The 21,337-nt window shown below is 39.3% G+C and overlaps 1 protein-coding gene across 1 annotated transcript in view; it reads right to left on the reverse strand.

Moving 5' to 3' along the window:
• IQGAP2 (IQ motif containing GTPase activating protein 2) overlaps positions 1 to 21,337 on the reverse strand; it is a 350,336-nt gene that overhangs the window by 78,005 nt on the left and 250,994 nt on the right. Inside the window, 4 exon segments of the mRNA XM_011959360.1 lie at positions 2,907 to 3,077; positions 7,451 to 7,593; positions 13,225 to 13,392; positions 17,766 to 17,856. Of these exon segments, the coding sequence (XP_011814750.1) occupies positions 2,907 to 3,077; positions 7,451 to 7,593; positions 13,225 to 13,392; positions 17,766 to 17,856 (573 nt within the window).

The following is a 21,337-nucleotide window of genomic DNA, read 5'->3' on the forward strand; positions in this document are numbered from 1 at the left end:
GGTGGCGGGCGCCTGTAGTCCCAGCTACTCGGGAAGCTGAGGCAGGAGAATGGCGTGAACCCGGGAGGCGGAGCTTGCAGTGAGCTGGGATCGGGCCACTGCACTCCAGCCTGGGCAACAGAGTGAGACTCCGTCTCAAAAAAAAAAAACAACTGAGGACCGACTCTCCCAGGCCATCCCCTTCCTCTTGGTCCACAGACTCTGCTGCTGCTCCTGGCAAAGTGAAGTTCCTTCAGGGTAGCTTGTTTTTCTTCACCAGGATGCTTGTGGCACTCCCTCAGCTGAAGTTCAATAATTCATTAAATCTCAGGGCTAGGTTTTGGTGTTTGCCATTGTTATATCCTTTCCTGAAAAGTAGTATACTAGCTTTTTTCAGTTCACGAAAAAAATTCCCTCCTGTAGTTACCTATTCTATCCTATTTGACTTTTTTTCTGAAGTCTTCCTGTGCCACATCACCAATATCAATATTGGATCCCCATTATCTGCTCTCTGAGTCATTATCTCTATCACCTTGCCATTTCTAAAGCTTATCAAGCACTTGAGAAGCACATACTAGGAAGCATGTTATGTGAGTTACTGCAGTCCGTCCTCACCACCCCGCAATAAAATGGGCATTGTATTTTTCAGATGAGAAAGTGTGTTTTTAATAATCTATTCTTTCTCTCATCTTTCGTGGATTTTTCTGAAGCTTTCTGTGTCTGCTCCAATTATGCTCAGTGTCTATTTTGCATTCTGCAGTTATAAATTCATTTACATTCTATGACATCATTATTTCTCTTCCTCTCCTTAGCTGTCAGCTGTCTTTTTATTTTATTATTCTGTTGTCTTCTTATTTCATTAAGTCCACGTCTTAACAAATTCCTTGACAGTATAACGCAGTTTCAGTATAACATTCTCTCCTGTCTTCTGGAAGAGTAACTCTAGATGTCTACTCCATTTATATTTTGCAAGTTATATTCCTTTTTCTGTTTTTGATATAAAATCTTTTTTGTTTATGAGCAGTTTTTTCTTTCTGGCTTACTCAGGCGATTTTACTGGGGACTTCTAACTGCTCAAAAATAATATGGCTATGTAGATACTCTTTGACTTCCTCTATATTGACCTGGGCACCTCCCAATTAACTCCATAAGCACTTGAGACAGAGTGCTGGACATTGATCATGCACATTCTCTGTACCACTACTCATTTCCTTGGCAGACCACTGACGGCAGGGAGGGTGGTGTAGCTGGGGTATAGCTGGCCTTGGCCTAGGAGCTTTGCCTTTGTATTTCTCTCCAATTTTGTTAAAACTACTGTATCTGGGGGCAATTCAGCTAGCTAGGAAGCCCACAGTGTTTTACATAGGGGAACTTCTCAGATATCAGAACATTTTCCTACTTGAAGGTGAACCAGTCACTTTGGCGAGAAATGAGATTAGCATGACACCTTTTGGTTCATGGGCTCTTGGTTTTAAGGGTCAGCAGGTTCCTACTGACTGCATTATTCACTTTGGTCCACATCTGTGAAGTAGGCTTACCTTTAGGCTTCATGCCCTCTGTTTTGGAAAATTGTCAGAAGACTGATAAAAAGGCGTAGTGAGGTGACTTCATGGTTTGATGACTGCTTCGTCAATTCTTTTGCCTCTGCTAAGGTGGAGGAAAAAGCTCCAAATGATCGCTCCTGTCCTTACCCCATTTCTCTCATCCTTCAGCCCTGGTTTCTAATATAGAGGGATTCTGTACTGGTGGGCTCTGTGGTATACCTTCCAACTGCAACACTGCTGTGTGCCCCGAGACTGGAGAGTGTGGGGTCCAAATTTTATATTGGCTGACACGTGAAATTTGTGAAAATTAGAGCCTCATCAGTGCAGATGACTATTTTGAGGCTTTTGTTCACTTCCTGTGTGTTCTGTCTACTATTTGTTTAAAGGAATAAATTGGAAACTCACTGGCCCACCTAGAAAAATCCTTTGAGTGTCAGATTTATAGTAGAAATTTCTTTTATAAAATTAATTATTTCTGCTTTGCTAATAATATCTTAAGCTCCAAGCAAATTTTAAAGATGTAAGCATCTATCATGTGCAAGATACAGGAAGACAAATGTTTGTAAAATTCATTTTCTGCCTTGGACATTACAGTTAGGTGGGAAAAGCAGATGAGTTCACCAGTGACCACACAAAAAAGAAGCTCTTCCACAGAAAAACGTTCAATTTAAGAAGCTTCGAAGTAAAAACCCACCAGCATCAGACTTTACCAGTTGTTAACAATACCCCTTTGAGCTCACAATAAAAAGAACAAACTCACAGCCTTTCACAAACCAGTGTGGTGACTGGTAGGGGGTGCTACAGGAATACAGAAGAGAAACATCTAAACCTGGCAAATTCTCCTGCCAATCAGAAAGTTCAGACAAGTCATGCAAACTTAAGAACAATTTATAGCAAAAAAATTGGGAATGAAGGTTTCTCCTGCAGGCCTAAATGAAGAGTGACAGATTACAGAAGGTAGAAGACATTCTTAGAGATGCTAAATCTGTTTATTTCATTAGTTCTTCTGTTCTTTCAGGCTAGAACAGCACAGAAACTAAGATGCCACTCAACATCCACTAACCACAAATAAGTCCCCAAGTCAGGTATGATTTCAACTCTGATCCAAGGCATATCCCTTTGGGTCCAACTAAGTTGGCAGCAGGTGGATCTGTGCAAATCTGCAGTGCTCCTAAATACTCTCTAGAAGACCGTAGGTGAAGTCATTCATCATCAAAATGCTTTCCATTTTAAAGCCTTAGTGAAGTAGACTAGGGGCACTGATTATGTAAAAATATGCAGTCAGATTTGTTTATAGGAATGCTGGTAGTTGACTATTATCAAAGAAAACATTTTCAGGTGATATGACAGTTTGTTGTAAACAGTGGTAGGTGATCCACATACCTGTATTTTGACCACATTCTCTTCTTGTTCATGCAAAAATGATTTTCTAGCTTCAAACTCTTCCCTAAGGATGGGTCCTGAACTTGTGGCTTGAAAGCGAAGAAGCATCTCTTCTGAAGCAGACCATATATTTTCACGAATGTAACCTACTGTGACTTCCTCAATTATGTCCTGGCAAGAGATATTTCTTATGGTTACACTTCACACATCAGCTGAAAGGCACACATAGAATAGCTTCTGATATTTTATCTTTTAGAAAATAATATGGATGTCTCCTTTTGGTTGGTTTAAAAACAAATTTAAGCAGAGCTGAGGGATGAAACTGGCTTAGCTTCTTTCTAGCAATATGATTTTGGAATCTCTGAGTTTGGTGTTGAGGTGGCAAGAGAATAAAGCTCAATGATCTCAGGATTTGGAAGCAGAGATGTATGCATGATGCTGGCAAGGACGAGGCATGAGGCCTGATCTCCACAGAATGTAAAGGGACAAGGGTGCTTGCTGTAAAAACATGCATCACCTCCCACTTCCCTTGGGCTGCCAAGGAAAAGACTGCAATGGTCATGAGGTCCTCAGACTTCTTTCCCATTTCTTTCCCAGGCCAGAGTAGGCAGACCCCTGTAATGAGCTGCGGCCAAACTCAGAATGATGCTCTGGGGCAAAAGAAAAAGGGGTGGGAGGAGCAAGATAAGTGCTATTAAGGATAGATGGCAGAAATCTAGAAGAATGAGAAAAAAGGAAGAAGGGGGTTATAGGAAAGTTTCATGAGGGGTATGAACAGGGTTTACTTTTATGCCCATGAGAGATGCAAAGAAAGACTGGACTGTCACTTCTATAGCTGATGACTCTTATTTAGTACAACTGGAATTAATAGTTGGTTAACTCAAAGAGCTAAAAGTGAAATCATACAAAAGATGCATACATATCTTCAAGAGAAGACATATATGTATGCATTCATTGAATAAAACTGGTAACTTCAGGTTGTTTAGAAGAAACACAACTTTTTTATAACAGTGTTAGACCTTCCACTGGTTAATAATCTTAACAGACTGATGCTCGATATAACAAAAAGTTATACCTGGAGTATATCTTGGGATGCCACATGACCAATTTTTTATTCTAAATTTTAAATCTTTGATGCTGCTTCTTTATAGTTTGATATATCTTTTCAACCATAGCACATAATTTTTTAGCATGTCTATAATTTCATTTTTTTCTTCAAAATTAGCACTAATAATCCATTGCTACAATGTCATTTTCCTAAAACTCGTACGACCTCTGAACATCCGAAATGAGTCACTAAACTGTGTTCTTCACTATCTTCTTGTCATTAAGCATTTTGGTAGCATTGGTCAGACTCAGATCACGTTTTTTTCCTCTAAGTTTTAGTAAATACTGCATTGGTGATTCTGTCTGCAATACTGCTACACTGCAATATCTTTGATGTTGACTTTAATGATTCTGTAAGATGTGTGTTCTTGTTTTTTTCCAAGATAGAACTTAATTATCATCAGTATTTTCTCTTTAAACATATTATGATGCGTGGATCCATTACCGGCAGGTTTCACATCCTTTGGGTCGAACTTTTGTTTTTAAATCCAAAGCAATGTTAGTGAATATTACTTCAAGAGTATTCCCCCTGGGAAGCATTACTCACTTTTTAAAGTACCTATGTATTTCTTTCTTTCTTTTTTTTTTTTTTTTTTTTGAGACGGAGTCTTGCTCTGTCGCCCAGGCTGGAGTGCAGTGGACGGATCTCAGCTCACTGCAAGCTCCGCCTCCCGGGTTTACGCCATTCTCCTGCCTCAGCCTCCGGAGTAGCTGGGACTACAGGCCCCTGCCACCTCGCCCGGCTAGTTTTTTGTATTTTTAGTAGAGACGGGGTTTCACCATGTTAGCCAGGATGGTCTCGATTTCCTGACCTCCTGATCCGCCCGTCTGGGCCTCCCAAAGTGCTGGGATTACAGGCTTGAGCCACCGCGCCCGGCTCCTATGTATTTCTTAAGCCACCAACTTGGGTTATTAATTCCAGAGCAATGGGCACATGACAAAACCACTCAGAGATACTGGTGACTGTGTCAAAAACAATGAAAAAGTGGAAAAGATACTAGACTAGAAGTTGGAAGCACTGGAAATAAATCTATTAATTGACAAAACACAAATTGCAGAATTAGCACAAGCTGCTTCACCTACTCTGTGCCCCAATTTCCTCACTTAGAAAAACAGAAGATGAGAATATTTGCTCTATCTCTACTTAGAGGATAATTTAGGGATCAAAGTGATGTGAAAGTATATTGGAAAGTGAAACTCTATACAAATGAGGGGTACTTGGCTATGTTTATGGTTTCAGGAGACCTCATTCGCAATTCCACACATTCTTTGGGTATTTGCAGGGACACCAGTTGGAAAGGTTCCTTTTGGCCATAACTTGTTTCAGACATCTTGCTACAAGGGTTGATTCCAATTTCACATTCCTCTGACTTTACCCCTCCTGTTTCTTCATGGCTGCCCACCAACCTCAGACAAAGCAAAGAAGAACCTCACAGAGAAGGCCATTCGGCAAGATCTACTTCACTACCTGTTTATAGCTAAGTCTTTCGTTTCAGGAAATCTTCACCAAGCATTTAGTCCCCCTATTCTCATGTTGCAAGAAAATATTCAGATCTAACAAAGCCATGATTATACAAATAATCTATTGTCAAAGTGCTCCTCTCATTCCTCTATGTAGGGAGGGGTAACTAAAAAATGAATAAATTCAGTGATCTAGAACTGAAACTGAAAAGAGCTCTTTTGGCTGTACTTTTTCTCCTAGCTTTGCTCTTGTTATCTTTTTTGTAAATACTTCAGCCCTGGGCTCCTGTATATATAAAAATTGCTGAATATTTGGGAGGGAATTAGGACTACAATGGACAAGGCACACGGGGAAATCAGGAGGACCCCTGAGACTCCAGCCAGTCTTGTTTTTTTTTTTTTTTGTTGAGACGGAGTCTCGCTCTGCCGCCCAGGCTGGAGTGCAGTGGCCGGATCTCAGCTCACTGCAAGCTCCGCCTCCTAGGTTTACGCCATTCTCCTGCCTCAGCCTCCCAAGTAGCTGGGACTACAGGCGCCCGCCAAATGGCCCGGCTAGTTTTTTGTATTTTTTAGTCGAGACGGGGTTTCACCGTGTTAGCCAGGATGGTCTCGATCTCCTGACCTCGTGATCCGCCCGTCTCGGCCTCCCAAAGTGCTGGGATTACAGGCTTGAGCCACTGCGCCCGGCCCAGTCTTGTTTACAATGAGGAAAAGCATCTGAACCTGAGATTCTAACGCAGACTTTTCTGTTTTTTGTTTTTCCCCAAGACAGAGTGTAGTTCTTATTGCCCAGGCTGGAGTGCAGTGGTGCGATCTTGGCTCACTGCAACCTCTGCCTCCTGGGTTCAAGCAGTTCTCCTGACTCAGCCTCCCAAGTAGCTGGGATTACAGGTGCTCGCCACCATGCCCAGCTAATTTTTGTATTTTTAGTAAAGATGGGGCTTTACCTAATACAGACTTTTCTAAATGAGTTTCTTCTTTCTGTATTTAAAATAACAAATGTCCCCTCAAAAAGAGAAACAAACAAAAACTAACAAATGTCCTAATAGTCAATACCGACGCTATGTTCACTAATGCACTATTTCTTTACTCCTAACAAGAATCTCAGACAGGTACTATCTATATAGTTTGGTTAAAAAGAGATGAGAGAAGGGATAAATAACTTTCAATAAGTAAAATCTGGTAGAAGAAAGCTTTCAAACATGGGTCAAGGATTAGTTAAAAGGGACCTTTAGTAGTTAAATAGAAATTTCAATTCAATGTATCATGTATAACTATTGGTTAGTGCAATACATGGACACATGGCTAATTTTTATGTCAGTTAATCGAAAGCCAAGTATAAGATACACTCAATTGTGATGTTAGCACTTACATTTGGACATGGGTACATCCAGAGCTCTAGAAATGTTAAGCAATGAAAACATGCTAAGCTGACCATCTCAGAAGAAGCAAACGTTTAATGTTTACCCATCCTGCTCTTTGCCCAACTCTGTTCTTTCCTTCTGAAGCTGTCCTGGAGATGGCTGGGGCCATGTGTGGCAGAGATGCCCTTTCCAGCACTTTGCAGAAAAAAATGACATTTTGGTTTGAAAGGTACAATGTTAAGTTGCAGGCTGAGATGGGTGGGAAAGAAACACCTTTTAAATATTGACAACCCAGGAATTATCATTAATTGTGCTTAATTAAGTCAAGGAAAACCTTAAGATTGATTTCTTAGGATAATCTACCATCCCAAATAAATAGTGAAATATTTCTTCCCCCTGCTCTATTTGGTTTTGTTAAGCCAATATGGAAAAAATTCTGTACATTAGTAACAATGCAGCCACATTCAACTGCAGTTCATGAAGACTTCCTTACATATCCAGCCTTCAGATAAATCAATTAGTTCCTCTCATCACTTCCATGATTCAGAAACAGACAACCAGTCAAATTTAACTTTATACAGTACAGTTATCCATCAAACACAAACCTCCTACCTCGATTTCTTTTCCTGTGAGCCAGGATTCTTTATACAAGCATGATTCAGGTATGACCCAGGAACCCTCTTTTGAATCAGTGTTGTAATAGTAGTCATATTTTTCATGCAGGTTGAGTTTGAGCCATGAACCTTCACTAGACACTAAAGAAAAAAGTTTGTTAAATTCTATAGAGACACAGTGAACCCTTAAACATTAGCATAGTTTCTTTAATATATAAAATAAATGAATATGTTTTTCACCAAACCTTCAGACAGTCAAAGGCATCAGAAATGACCCACTGACATGGAATAAATTCGATGTATTTAATGGCAGATGCCTGCCAACCCAAGGAAAAGGAAGAGACACAAATGTCTAAGCCTAGCTCTGGAACTTAAATCTTTCATGAGGATGATAAAAACATGGCCGGCCAAAAACAGTCAAAGAGAAGGAAAAGCAAATAATAATTGTAAGTCCCAGGTAGATGCAAACAACAACACATGTAGACAAAGGAGACCAATCGGCAAGATCCTCTTTGCTTACAAAGTTTACCTGCAATTTCTCCAACAAGGAGATACCCACAAGGACTGTGGCCCTTATTTAAGGAGGGCCAATGATTGGCATTAAACCAAAGCAGAACCTTCAGAGACAACGTTACTCAAAGTACAAAATGGCATAAGCACAACATAAAGGTCAACTAAAGTAGGGAAAAAGAAAATTCCGGGTTCCTCTGACTTATTTTGTGCTACACAACCACACAAAATGAGAAAAAAAATTTTTTTTGAAACTTAATTTCGGGGGAGGGGTGATAGAAAAACCTATGGTAGTTATGACTTTGATTGGTCAAGAATATCTCCTCCTCATGAATCCATGGGCTAAACTTCATATTTAGAAATCTGTTTATTTTGGGCCGGGCGCGGTGGCTCAAGCCTGTAATCCCAGCACTTTGGGAGGCCGAGATGGGCGGATCACGAGGTCAGGAGATCGAGACCATCCTGGCTAACACGGTGAAACCCCGTCTCTACTAAAAACTACAAAAAACTAGCCGGGCGAGGTGGCCTGTAGTCCCAGCTACTCGGGAGGCTGAGGCAGGAGAATGGTGTGAACCCGGGAGGCGGAGCTTGCAGTGAGCTGAGATCCGTCCACTGCACTCCAGCCTGGGTGACAGAGCGAGACTCCGTCTCAAAAAAAAAAAAAAAAAAAAAGAAATCTGTTTATTTTGTTGAATGGTTACAATTCTGGTCCCAGACCTGAGAGCAAAAAACAACAGAAAAACATAAGAAGTTCTAACTTAGACTAAGCTAAGTCAACTGCACCAAGTGAGCATGAGACTCATTACCTTTCCAGGTAAATCAAAGTTCAAGTGAATTTCCTCACAGAATATTGAAATGCATTGACATAACTCAGCAGGGGTAACTTTAAGGTCTTTAATATGTGTTAATGCTTCATTTGACTTTAAATGCCCCTCACCTGTTCTTTCTGTTTGTCACTGCCCAGGAAGAGAGATGTATCTCTTTTCAATGGGCAGTCAGACAGCTGGTTCATCTGTTTAGAAACATAGGTCTACTACAAAATACATTTGTACAGTCAAGTTAGGATGTTTACAAGTAATTATTATTCTTTCTTCCTTCCCTTCCCTCCTTCTCCCCTCCTCTCCCTTCCCTTCCTTCCTTCCTTTCTTGCTTTTGAGACAGGGTCTCACTCTGTTACCCAGGCTGGAGAACAGTGGTGTGACCAAGGCTCACTGCAGCCTTAACTTCCCCAGGCTCAGATGAGCTTCCAGAGTAGCTGGGACCACAGGATCATGCACAATTGGCTAATTTTTTGTATTTTTTGTAGAGATGGGTTTTGCCATGTTGTCCAGGCTGTTCTCAAACTCCTGAGGTCAAGCAATCCACTCGCCTCAGCCGCCCAAAGTGCTGGGATTATAGGCATGAACCACCACGACCAGCCAATTATGATATTTTCAATTATCAATAGTTGTCAGATTCATAAATGTTTTCAGAATAATAATCACCCTTCTTAAGGCAACTCTCAGTGGGAAGGGAAGAAAGCAAGCAAAGCTGGTGAAAATGTTTCTCCCATCACTTAAACTGAGAAGTAAAAAATTTCTTAGTTGGTTAAAAGCCAATCCCTTGAACTTTGATTTACCTGGAAAGGCAATGAGTCTAAAGCTCACTTGATAGCAGTTGACTTAGTTTAGTCTAAGTTAGAACTTCTTATATTTTTTTGTTGTTTTTAGCTCTCACCCAAATATGACACATGGGAAAAGAAGCAGGCAAGTTTAGGAGAGAGAAGATAAACTAAGTTTTTTCCACAATGAATATGAAATTAGGATAGCTCATTAATACAGTTATGTAATTCTTTCATAATGAAGGATGAGACAGGGGACATTACAGTAATTCCTGATGAAGAGATCTGAATGGCATTAGAAGGCTTTACTTGGGTTAGGATGTCAGTAGGTAGTAGGCAAGAAGAATTGCTATCTTTTTCACATCTAGTTTGAATGTAGTTAGATAAGAGGCTGAGGAAAGCTACTTTCCAGCATGGGTTCCAAATAGTTTTCCTAAGAAATATAGTTGGGTTGTTACTTAGAAAAAAGACTGATAACAGTTAGTTAAGAGGTGATGAACATTCCACAAGGAGGCATACTTTTTAGATGCCTTCCAGACAAAATTATACGCGAACATATAGAAGCATTAAACTGAGTGATAAGGCTGAGTAATCCATCCACCGAATGGTGTTTGTTTTAGTTTGGGAAAAGACAGCCATCCTAGAACCAGAGGTGAAAGAGATAAGAATAAATCATCCTGTGCATGCCTGAAAACAATGCTCATAGCTCTGTTGGGAGGTGAAAATCGGTCTTTAATTGCTTGGGATGCTCTTCTTTCTAGAACAGGGGTCAGCAAACTTTTTCTGTAGAGTCAGAGAGTAGGGGCTGGGTGCGGTGGCTCATGCCTGTAATACCAGCACTTTGGGAGGCTGAGGCAGGTGGATCACCTGAGGTCAGGAGTTCGAGACCAACCTGGTCAACATGGTGAAACCCCGTCTCTACTAAAAAATACAAAAATGAGCCAGGCATGTTGGCATGTAACTGTAATCCCAGATACTTGGGAGGCTGAGACAGGAGAATTGCTTGAACCTAGGAGGTGGAGGTTGCAGTGAGCCAAGATTGCCCTGCTGCACTCCAGCCTGGGTGACAGAGCAAGACTTCATCTTGGAAAAAAAAAAAGGCAAGTATTTTCAGTTTTGCAGGCTGTGGGTCTCTGAAACAACCACTCAGCACTACCACTGCAGCAGGGAAGCAGCCATAGACCATATATAAATTAATGTGTGGCTGGATTTCAGCGAAACTGTATTTATTAATGAAGATGGCAGCATAAGAAATGTACTAAAAATGATTAGAATGAGATCAGCAAGGTTGCAGGATACAAGATCAATATACAAAAATCAGTTGTATGAAAAGATATGCCCACGAAAAAACCCGGACATGAACGTTCATAGCAGTCTCATTTAGAATAGCCAAAAGTTGGGGGGAGAGGGTGGCACAGAATACAGGTTCCATCAGTTGATGACTGGGTAAACAAAATGTGGCATACTCATACAATGGAATATTAGCCACAAAAAAGGACAAACTGACAAATACTACATGAATGAACTCTGAAAATATTATGCTAGGTAAAAGAAGCCAGACACAAAGGCTATGTATTATATAATTCTATTTACATGAAATGTCCAAAACAGGCCAAAGGCAGAAAGTAGATTAGTAGTTGCCTGGGGCTGGGGAGTGGGTAATGGGGATTGATTGCTAATAGGTACTGGGTTTTGTTTTGGTGTAATGAAAATGTTCTGGAATTAACTAGAGTGTTGGATATACAACCTTGTGAATATACTAAAAACCTCTTAATTACATACCTTAAAAGGACAATTTTATGGCATATAAATTATTTCTCAATAAAAGGACAACTGTGTATCTATAAACTAGCAATAAACAATCCCAAAATATAATTAAAAAACAATATTTACAATAGAATAAAAATGATAAAATACTTAGGAATAAATTTAATGAAACAAATGCAAGCCTTGTATGCTGAAAATTACAAAAAATTGTTGAAAGAGTTTTAAACTTGATTAAAAGGAAAGACATCCCATATACATGGATCAGAATATTAAGAGGGCAAGACTTCTCAAAGTTATCTAAGTTATCTATAGATTCAATATGATCTCAGTTGACAAAAGTCTTGCTGCCTTTTTTTATTCCCAGAAGAATGAACCTGAAGCACTTCCTAGGTTTCTGAATTGGATACAAAGGGATTTGACTATAGTCACCCAAATATGACACGTGGAAAACGAAGTAGGCAAGTTTAGAAGACAGAAGATAAACTAAGTTTTTCCAGGATGAATTTGAAATTAGGACAGCTCATTAATACAATTATGCAATTCTTTCCCAATGAAGGATGAGACAGGGGACATTACAGTAATTCCTGACAAAGAGATCTGAATGGAACAGAGAGGGACTCAAGGGTGACCAGATGCCAAGTAAGAGAGTGGTCATTTCATTAATAGAAAATTTACTGAATTTTGGCCGGGCGCGGTGGCTCAAGCCTGTAATCCCAGCACTTTGGGAGGCCGAGATGGGCGGATCACGAGGTCAGGAGATCAAGACCATCCTGGCTAACACGGTGAAACCCCGTCTCTACTAAAAACTACAAAAAACTAGCCGGGCGAGGTGGCGGGTGCCTGTAGTCCCAGCTACTCTGGAGGCTGAGGCAGGAGAATGGCGTGAGCCCGGGAGGCGGAGCTTGCAGTGAGCTGAGATCCGGCCACTGCACTCCAGCCTGGGTGACAGAGCGAGACTCCGTTTCAAAAAAAAAAAAAAAAAAAAAAAAAAAGAAAATTTACTGAATTTTAAGGTGGAATCTCCAAGTTGGAAATATATGAAACTTGAAGGCAAGTACATAGGGTACTACTAGACAAACATCAAGTTGGACTAAAAAAGTTTTTTTGTTTTTCCTTAAGCTCTACTTCTAAGGCCATACGCTGTCCCACTAGTTTCTTAAAGATGAATACTATCCTGTAGATGACCTACAATGTGGTACAAATAAACACTAGCCTAGAAGTTGAGAGCCACCTTGATCCTTGACACTAGGAAATAGTAGGTGCTTAGTAAAATCTACTAAAGGAATTCTGGATTAAAAATTAATTGTCCTTGAGTCTACCATTCTTTTCCTCTGTCTGAAATCTTACCAATGTGAATTTCCAAATCTGAAAAATGAGTATCAAACTGTATAGTCTCAAAGATTATTTCCAGAGCTAAAAATGTAGGTTCTGCCGTTGGATTGAGTAGGCATAACTAGTTGCCTAGTTTTGCCAACTGATCCCTTGCAGACTGGCTTACTCTACTTTATTTTATATATTCAAAATTACTCTTTATCCCTACTTAATATTGTACAATCACAAAGGATTAAGTGAGAGAAAATATTAGTATAAACACCTATTTATATCACTGGTCTACCCATACGAATAAATCAATCAATAAGCATGACCTGTATAAGGCATAGATTCCTCAAATATGACATTTTCTTAATGCCATCCATATATTGCCACTGAGCTCATCATAGCTTTCCAAAACTAAAAAGAAACATTTAAAACTTTTCCTAATTTCCTTAGCCATAGATGACAAAAAATTACAGTAATATTAATTTGAAAGCAATACTTGTCTTAAAATTAAGAAAATATAATACCACAGAAATGGTATTTAAAATAGTTTGTGCTAAAGTAACAAACCAACTTACCTCTTTCAGATTTGAGCTCTTTTGCCTTCACAAGGGCATCATAGTATTTGTCAGCACACTCCGGGATTATGTCATTTGCATTAGAAGTGGAAGACTTCAATACAGACAAAATATCACTTGATTTTTTTCCTTCCAAACACTGATTAACATCAACCACCAGAGTAACCCCTGGGTAATTGAAAAAAAAAGTGTCTTGTTAATGGTTATCTTCTACTTACTTCAAGACATGCAAATATATAATTCGACGTTTTAGGAATGCATTAGTATCAAACATTTTTACCCTTTGAGAATATTTACCACATATGCCTAAGACAATCACAAATTCACCGACCAGTTTAGTCCATAAGAAGAATTAGATACCATGGGAGTATGGTTTATTAAAAACAATAGTCTTCCCTGGTTACTCACACGTGGTATCAAGGTACTAGGTTTTGCTTGCTGTAGTAATCTATGAAATGGGGTGAATGCACACCAACAGCAGATATGTAGCTCTAACCTAGGCCATTAACATGTATTTGAGAACTAGTTTTACAAAGACATTTGTTTACTTTAGGATAAGCAAAATGCTTTTTAAGTTATGGAAATCCTGGTATTCTCTTGTATAGTACTAATATATTTAGCAAGATTGTCATAAACAACCTAAACAAGAGTTCTGGAAAGGCAGAGCTGGTGGATATGTGCGACGAAGTCCTAAAACTTAATTCTGGAACCATTTTAGACCTAACTAGCATTTTATCCCATTGCGAATTTCTACCCCTCCTCATTAACAAAACCATATTAAACTCTTGGTTGCCTAAGGAAAGTTAACTTAGTGAATTATTTCCCACTTTAATTCCAGGTAAGAATATCCAATCAGTAGGACTAGCGTTTTCACAACAGGTAAATGCACTGAGTTAGAAAAGTAGAACCAGAAAATGAAAAGAAGCCAAGTTAAAATACTTCCTACATGAAAAACATCTTGATGAAAAGAGAAGGAAGACATGGATACTTTTTCTTTTTTTCTTACACGTACATCAAACTCTACAAATATTAAATTACAATCTGTTCTCATCAAGTTATGTTCACAGGTGCATAGTACTATGAGGGTTAAAGGCGAAAGGAAAACAGAGATTGACTTTCAACAACCTGGAGTCAAAGTCATGCAAATCTGGAGGGGCACACAGAGATGAAAGGAGAACTTCTCAGGCAAACTCCAGTGGTTATTGAACAAAAGGTATGGCAGTATGTTCTTATGCTAACAGAGGTTAACAGGAAATGGGTAGACATTGCCCTTTCCTCTTCTTCTGGAAAGCTTTGTAGGATAGAGAAAACAGAGTACTGGAAATTGAGAAGTTTGGGGTCTGAGAATAGCCAAAGGAACAAGAAAATGACAAAAATTATCACATAAACTACATGTGACAGTGTCATCTAACCCAATAAAATGAAATTTTCCTTAAAAGATATTACAAAAGACACACATTTCTTGCATATATTATCATTGAATATCGACGTGCTGGTTCACAGGTCAATTTCCAGATAACTAAAGCTAATTCCTTTATGGACCAACTCTCATCTTAACAGAATCATTTTTGACGAAAACTCTAAAACATGCCTTAGAGAAAATCCTAACAGGACAGTCACTGTTGCTCCTTATTTTACCCAAAGTCTCTGATATAAAGTAGGTGCCTAATGTCTGCTGAGAGCAGCCAGAAGAGTCCTTCTTGTCATTAAAATTGTGCTGTGTTATAATCCGGTGTTATTTTCAAGGATTATGGAGGTGTTTGGGCTTACTGGCTCCTGCACGAAATAGCCTTAGTAACTCCTATACTTCTTAGTTTTTCCTTCTTCCTTCACTGTCAGCTGTCACTTTTTACTGACACTGATGTGCCTGCCTATGGCAGCTTAAGCACTTTACTGCCTTGTGACTTGTGGCTTCTGATGTGCTCTGAGTCACAATCAAACAGGAAAAGAAACTACCAAAGATAATAGAGTTTTGCCTAAGAAAAGAATCAACAGGCTCAAAGTGTCTATCTGAGGGGTCCTCGGTGAAAAAAGTAGATTAACTTCAATGTGCTTACTTTGAGATACCTATTTTGATTGCTTTTTTCCTTAATCTGTGAGTTGTAGCTAAGTTCCAGATAGCTACGGGTATCAGATATCAGATAGATGACTTTCACTCCAGAAAGTCAGGTATGTTTCTGCCAAGGAACAAATTAAGAAACCTCCCATAAATCTCCTAAGAGATCCAAAAAATGTTTGCTTTACATCTTAAGCCATATACCAGCAGGCTCTCTTAAGGCACACATTCACAGTGGAGGTGATATAACCCCTAACGGGGCAAAAATTGGTTTCTGCAGGGAGAGAGTGAAAAAAATCTCTTTATGTATAAAGTACAGGTCTACATATGGCACATAAACACATATACACTATATCTGTGGCACTAAAATTTCATGGTAAGGAGTGATTAGAGAAAAAACTGTCTAAAAAGATTCTTTAGGGTACCATAATGACAAAAAGGTAGAGAAAGAATGCTCTAAGGAATCAAAAGTAGAGGCAAATCTACTTTCAGCAAGCAAGATACACCAGTGAATGTGAACACTGGGCCAAAATGAAAGGGACTTGAGTTACTCTGCCCTTTTAAATTTTGCTGATGGTAACATATCTGGGCCAACACATCTTCTTTCATCATATTATCTGAGAGTGTGTTTGATGCTTATAGTGTGTGACCAGAATCTATTTCAAGTCTTCATGCAAATAATGAATAATGTTTTTAAAAGGTTAAATTCTTCTTGAAAGTCAGAAAACTCTCATAGGTAGTATTAACTTTGGAAAATCTTTTTTGCTGTTATATATAGTAAAAGAAAGTATACCAGCTCCTCTAAGGGACAGGACAGAGAGAAAAGATAGGATTTTAGATGTGCAAGTACAGAGTACAAAATCATACATTTGAGAAAACCTCTTACTTTTATAGTCAATAGTAGCATAAGTCTCAATGTGAAAAACAGAATCAACTTAACATTTGCAGGCCAAATGTAAGAACAATGAATACAAGAAAATTTTAAAAACCTTCTAAATTGGTTTGATTTCTAAGAGACAAATCATAACCATTTTAGGCTATTTGAATGTCTAAATTACAATCGAATTTCTCAAAAGTGTCTCTTCAGACTATGGCTTCCTTCAGTTTTATATTTAAGTTGAAATTTCTTATATACACATCTCCACTTTATTATTTTTTTTTCTTAAGGCGTGCTAGAAAGGAAAGACTTCAAAGTTCCTTAGGGAATAAAAGTTCAGGTTAGAGAAATACACACATTTTTCTAAGCTAAGGAAATAAAGCCCAGATGTTTCTCACAGATGCTTCCGAGGTTGAAAAGCCCATCTGTGGAGTAAGACAAAGTCATCTTAAGAACCTTCTCTGACCTGATACAACAGAATAGATTCTAATTATGCCATGAGTTGGTAGGTTAATGAAATATACTTCTAGGAATCTTAATTTATATATGGAGAATGTGAGCATAGCAATTTAGAAGCTATTTCAGACTATCATGTGAATTTTCACATTATTCTTCCTTAAAACTAGAGGGCTAAACAATGTTATCATTTGAACCAATGTGGGGATCCTGCCAGTTGCTGATTATACCTATTCCAATTATGCACTCCAGAACTGGGGAAGTAACCACAGAAGGGGTTTAGGGACCCACAGTGAGATGGATCTGAGCTAATATTCTATTGAACACCTGACCTCCATAAACCCCTACATTGACTGGTAGACCACAGTTATGTTTTGGGCCTCTTGGAATTAGTGTCAGTTCAGAGCAAGTGTCCACTAATCCCCAAAATTCTGATTATGTCCTTTCTCCTAAGTACAGTCACCCTGGTAAAAGGCCATAGGTCCCTTTGGGGGAGGGGTAGAAGAAAGACTAACAGTATAAATTTTTGGTAGTGCAGCTGAGTTCTTCCTCAAGGGGCCTGGCCTTCCCTTCATTTGAGGGGTTCTGGATTTGTAAACTGGCCCCATTCTGGGAATTGATTGAGGGTCCATGACTGTTCTTATGATTCAAGGTAGACTTCTATTTGCTTGAGTCAAAACTCATCCAGTGTACAGATTAAGTAAGAATTGAGTAGACTGCCAGTCTATTTCACTTCTAGTTGCACCATGATCAGCTAGCCAACTCTATAGGTCTCCTATGGGTTCTGTTTCTATGGAAAACCCTGGTAACAATAAAGGCCATGAAAAGGAGAAAAAAGCATCTATTAAGTAGAAATGGTCTAGTTCTCTAAAAATCAAGAGAAAAAAAGGATTTGATTCAATTATACAATTTGAGAGCTTAAAAACTATTTTTCACCTTCTGGATTTTGTTCAGCAACATTGTTAAATTTTGTTGGAGATAGAGTCAAATCACTGACAACAGGACAACCAACTAATTTTGGTATAATTATGTGTCCAAGAACTAAAACTTGGTAAGAATCCAAATCTTCCAGAAATTAAAAATCACATGACTTCAGGCACATAACCAAATCCAAAAAGACAAGTTTCAAGAGCAAAGGAGGTGAGGGCTTACATTGTTTTGCTCTGTCCTCGTCCACATTGGCCTCGTCGACAGCTTGCTGTATCTCATCCAGCCAAAGAACTTTGGAAACACTCTCAGAGTCCTGGGAACAATGTCACAGAATAAAAAGAAAGAACAGTGAATGATGAGGAAACAGAATTAATAACTGCTTTTGAGGAGCCATTTAATCATAATTCCCACAAATTCTTAATCAGCAACTACCCAGCTCTGCCATGTACTGTATACACTCCTGCTGAAGCAGACCCCAAACCCGACCACTTCCCCCTTCTTCCCCACCACTCTTTAGTCCAACCCTCCATCATCTCCCAACTGGACAGCCGCACTAGCCCCCAGTAGCTTCTGCTGCATCTAAGCTTGCCCTCACCACGGTGGCCCTTTATAGAGAGCTCAGAGGATCCCTTCAAAATGGATAGCTCAGTGCACCACTCCTCACCACAATGGCCCTTTATAGAGAGCCCAGAGGATCCCTTCAAAATGGATAGCTCAATGCACCACTCCTCTGCTTAAACCTTCCCCAAAGGCTTCCCCCAGCAGTTAGAAGGAAACACAAGGTGCCTTCTCAGGGACAGTGGGGCTCCAACAGCATGGCCCTGCCTACTGCCTCTCTGGCTGCACCTCACACCCCTCTACTTCCCCCTTCCTGTTCTAGACCTTCACACGAGTGTCTTTCAGACCACAATACTCTATCTACCCTCACAGTGTGGCTGTTGGCTTTTTCTTATCATTCAGGTCTCAACTCAGATGCTACCTACTCCAAAAAGCCTTCCTGGGATACCCTAGTCAAACACTCTCTCCCTCAATCAATTACTGTGGTTCCCAAACTAAGTGTCAAGGGGCCCCAGGGTACCATGGGATATTTTTAATTTGAGAGAGACACAGGGATCGTCCATATTTATCAGACACAGAGACAAAAAAAAAAAAAAAAAAAAACATGGTGATTGTCCTCAAGGAGCTAACAACGTAGTGTAAGAGACAGATGTGTCAAGACATATAGCTGGGTGTGGTGACTTACACCTGTAATCCCATCACTTTGGGAGGCTCAGCAGGGGTGGATCACTTGAGGTCAGGAGTTCGAGGCCAGCCTGGCCAACATGGTGAAACCCCATCTCTACTAAAAATACAAAAATTAGCCAGGTGTGGTAGTGCATGCCTGTAGTCCCAGCTACTTGGGAGGAAGGTGGGAGGACTGCTTGAACCTGGGAGGTGGAGGTTGCAGTAAGCCAAGGTCAGGCCATTGAACTCCAGCCTGGGCGAGAGAGTGAGACTTTGTCTCACAAAAAAAAAAAAAAAGGAAAAAGAATTATAATACAATGCGATCAGGGCAATATATGCTGCAGACACATCCAGACATAGGTGAGAAAGGGTTAACCTATGGTAAAGGTGTTGAGTTGCAGGGGGAGCAAAGACTAAGTAGTTAAAGATAGCTTCAGAAAGGAAGCAACAGCAGCAATGAAAATGTATTGCATTTTTCCTATTATAGGTAAATATTCATATTTAACTTTGGGTTGATTTTGATGGTCCTGCTACAAAAGCAACCCTGACCGATATTAAGTGGAACTTCTAGGTAGCAATTGTGTTTAATAATTATCAGCAGAGATATTTTCAGGAAACATGTGACATTTAACAAATGGGAACATTTTACCTATGTGTAGAAGTAAGTGTCATGTTCTAAATCCTAAGTCAAGACTGTGATGAATGAAAGGTAATGGATCCGGCACTGACTCTGTCATTTAAAACTTAAGATGGATGGGGGCAGGAAGGAGAGGAAATAGTCACTGGTTCCTCTGGCAGGCTTCTAACACTATTTTCCTCAGAGACTAACGTGAGATAATGCATGTGGAAAGGACTCTGAAAATGAGATAAAGTATCTGTTATTTCATCCTGCAACATCCGGGGACGTCTTGGTGCCTGCTTCCACAATCACCTCTAGCTACGTGGCAGACTACAATGGAAGCATCAGCAAGATTTTCCATTTCTTTTAAGAATGGATGGGGGAGGCTCAAACAGGAAGCTGGGTGGAAAGGGGATGACTAGAGGAGGAAAAAAGAGACAGGGAAGCAGGAGCTAATTTTTCTCTATTTCCAAGATCTCAGAGAACCCAACACTCCCCAGGTATAGCCTAAAAACTAAGCTCTACGAATTCATTTATGTGTCTCAGTTCTTTTGAAGGGTATTTACCTTCCTTCATAACTTATCACTGTAGAAGATGCACCACACAGATTTTTACCCAGATGAGAAGGCAGTAACAATCTTACTTCAAAGCTTAAAGTATTAGTCTTATGAGCCAAACTGAAGAGAGAAATTACAAATCAGATGAATTTAAGTCAACAGTTTAAATTATGAAACATTGAAGTAAAGGTTGCTAGAGTTAAATGTAAAACCAAGAGTAAAAGCTGAATCTTATCAATGTAAAGTCTGCTTTTTCTTAATTTATTGATTTTATTTTATTTTTGAGATGGAGTGTTGCTCTGTCACACAGGCTGACTCACTGCAACCTCTGCCTCTCAGGGTCAAGCTATTCTCCTGCCTCAGCTTCCCAAGTAGCTGGGATTACAGGCACCCGCTACCACCCTTGGCTAATTTTTGTATTTTTAGTAGAGATGGGGTTTCACCATGTTGGTCAGGCCAGTCTCGAACTCCTGACCTCAAGTGATCCCCCCCCACCTCAGCCTCCCAAAGTGCTGGGATTACAGGCGTGAGCCACTGCGACCGGCCAAGTCTGCTTTTTCAATTGTTCACCAGATTGAAAATAATAGTATATTTATGGGATGGCCACACCTTCACTTCAGTTAAACAGCCACGTTCAACGGAAGAGTTAAAAATGAATTAAATGACCAGAAACTAGGCCATGTGCAAATCGTCATAAATTCCTGAATTTAGATAACTCCCAGAAAAGTTCTAATTAAACAGAAAAAACCTTTGTCAATGTTTTATATTTTTTATTTCTGCAATATAATAGCATTCAATCTCAGTTTGTATAACCATATATTATGTAGTTGAAGTATTAAACACTGACCTTTGTAAAAATCTTGGTCTAATATAATTTAATCAAGATGTGAAAGGTTTCCGCAGATCAATTTCTTCCTAGCTTATCCCTGGCCTTTAAGTCTCACGTGAAATTTGTATTTTCTGATTCTTGCTGCATTTTGTAAGTAGCAGGCAGTGGGGTGGTGAGGCTTCAAGTTTAAGTTTTATTTACTACAGAAAAATCTGTTATAATGCATTTGTTTTTCACTGTATATTAAGTCATACTCTACAGAATATAACAATTCATAAAAGCTTATATGTTGTACAACAGTGTGAATGTATTTAACATTACTGAACTGTATGCTTAATACTGGTTAAGATAGTAAATTTTATGTTATGTATATTTTACCCTTATTAAAAATATCTTATTGTAGACTTATTCATCAGCACTCATGGAATAAAGGGAGTTCTCCTCATTTTAATGATGTGCTATGATTTTAGTTTAATTGAATAGTGTTGTTTGGGAGGTTCTTCCAGTTATCTGACCCTAAGGGTTATTGAATGGCTCAAAACACATCAAGATAAGGCGCAAAAAA

This window comes from Colobus angolensis, unplaced genomic scaffold (genome assembly GCF_000951035.1).
Source record: "Colobus angolensis palliatus isolate OR3802 unplaced genomic scaffold, Cang.pa_1.0 Scaffold49, whole genome shotgun sequence".
NCBI lineage: Eukaryota > Metazoa > Chordata > Mammalia > Primates > Cercopithecidae > Colobus > Colobus angolensis.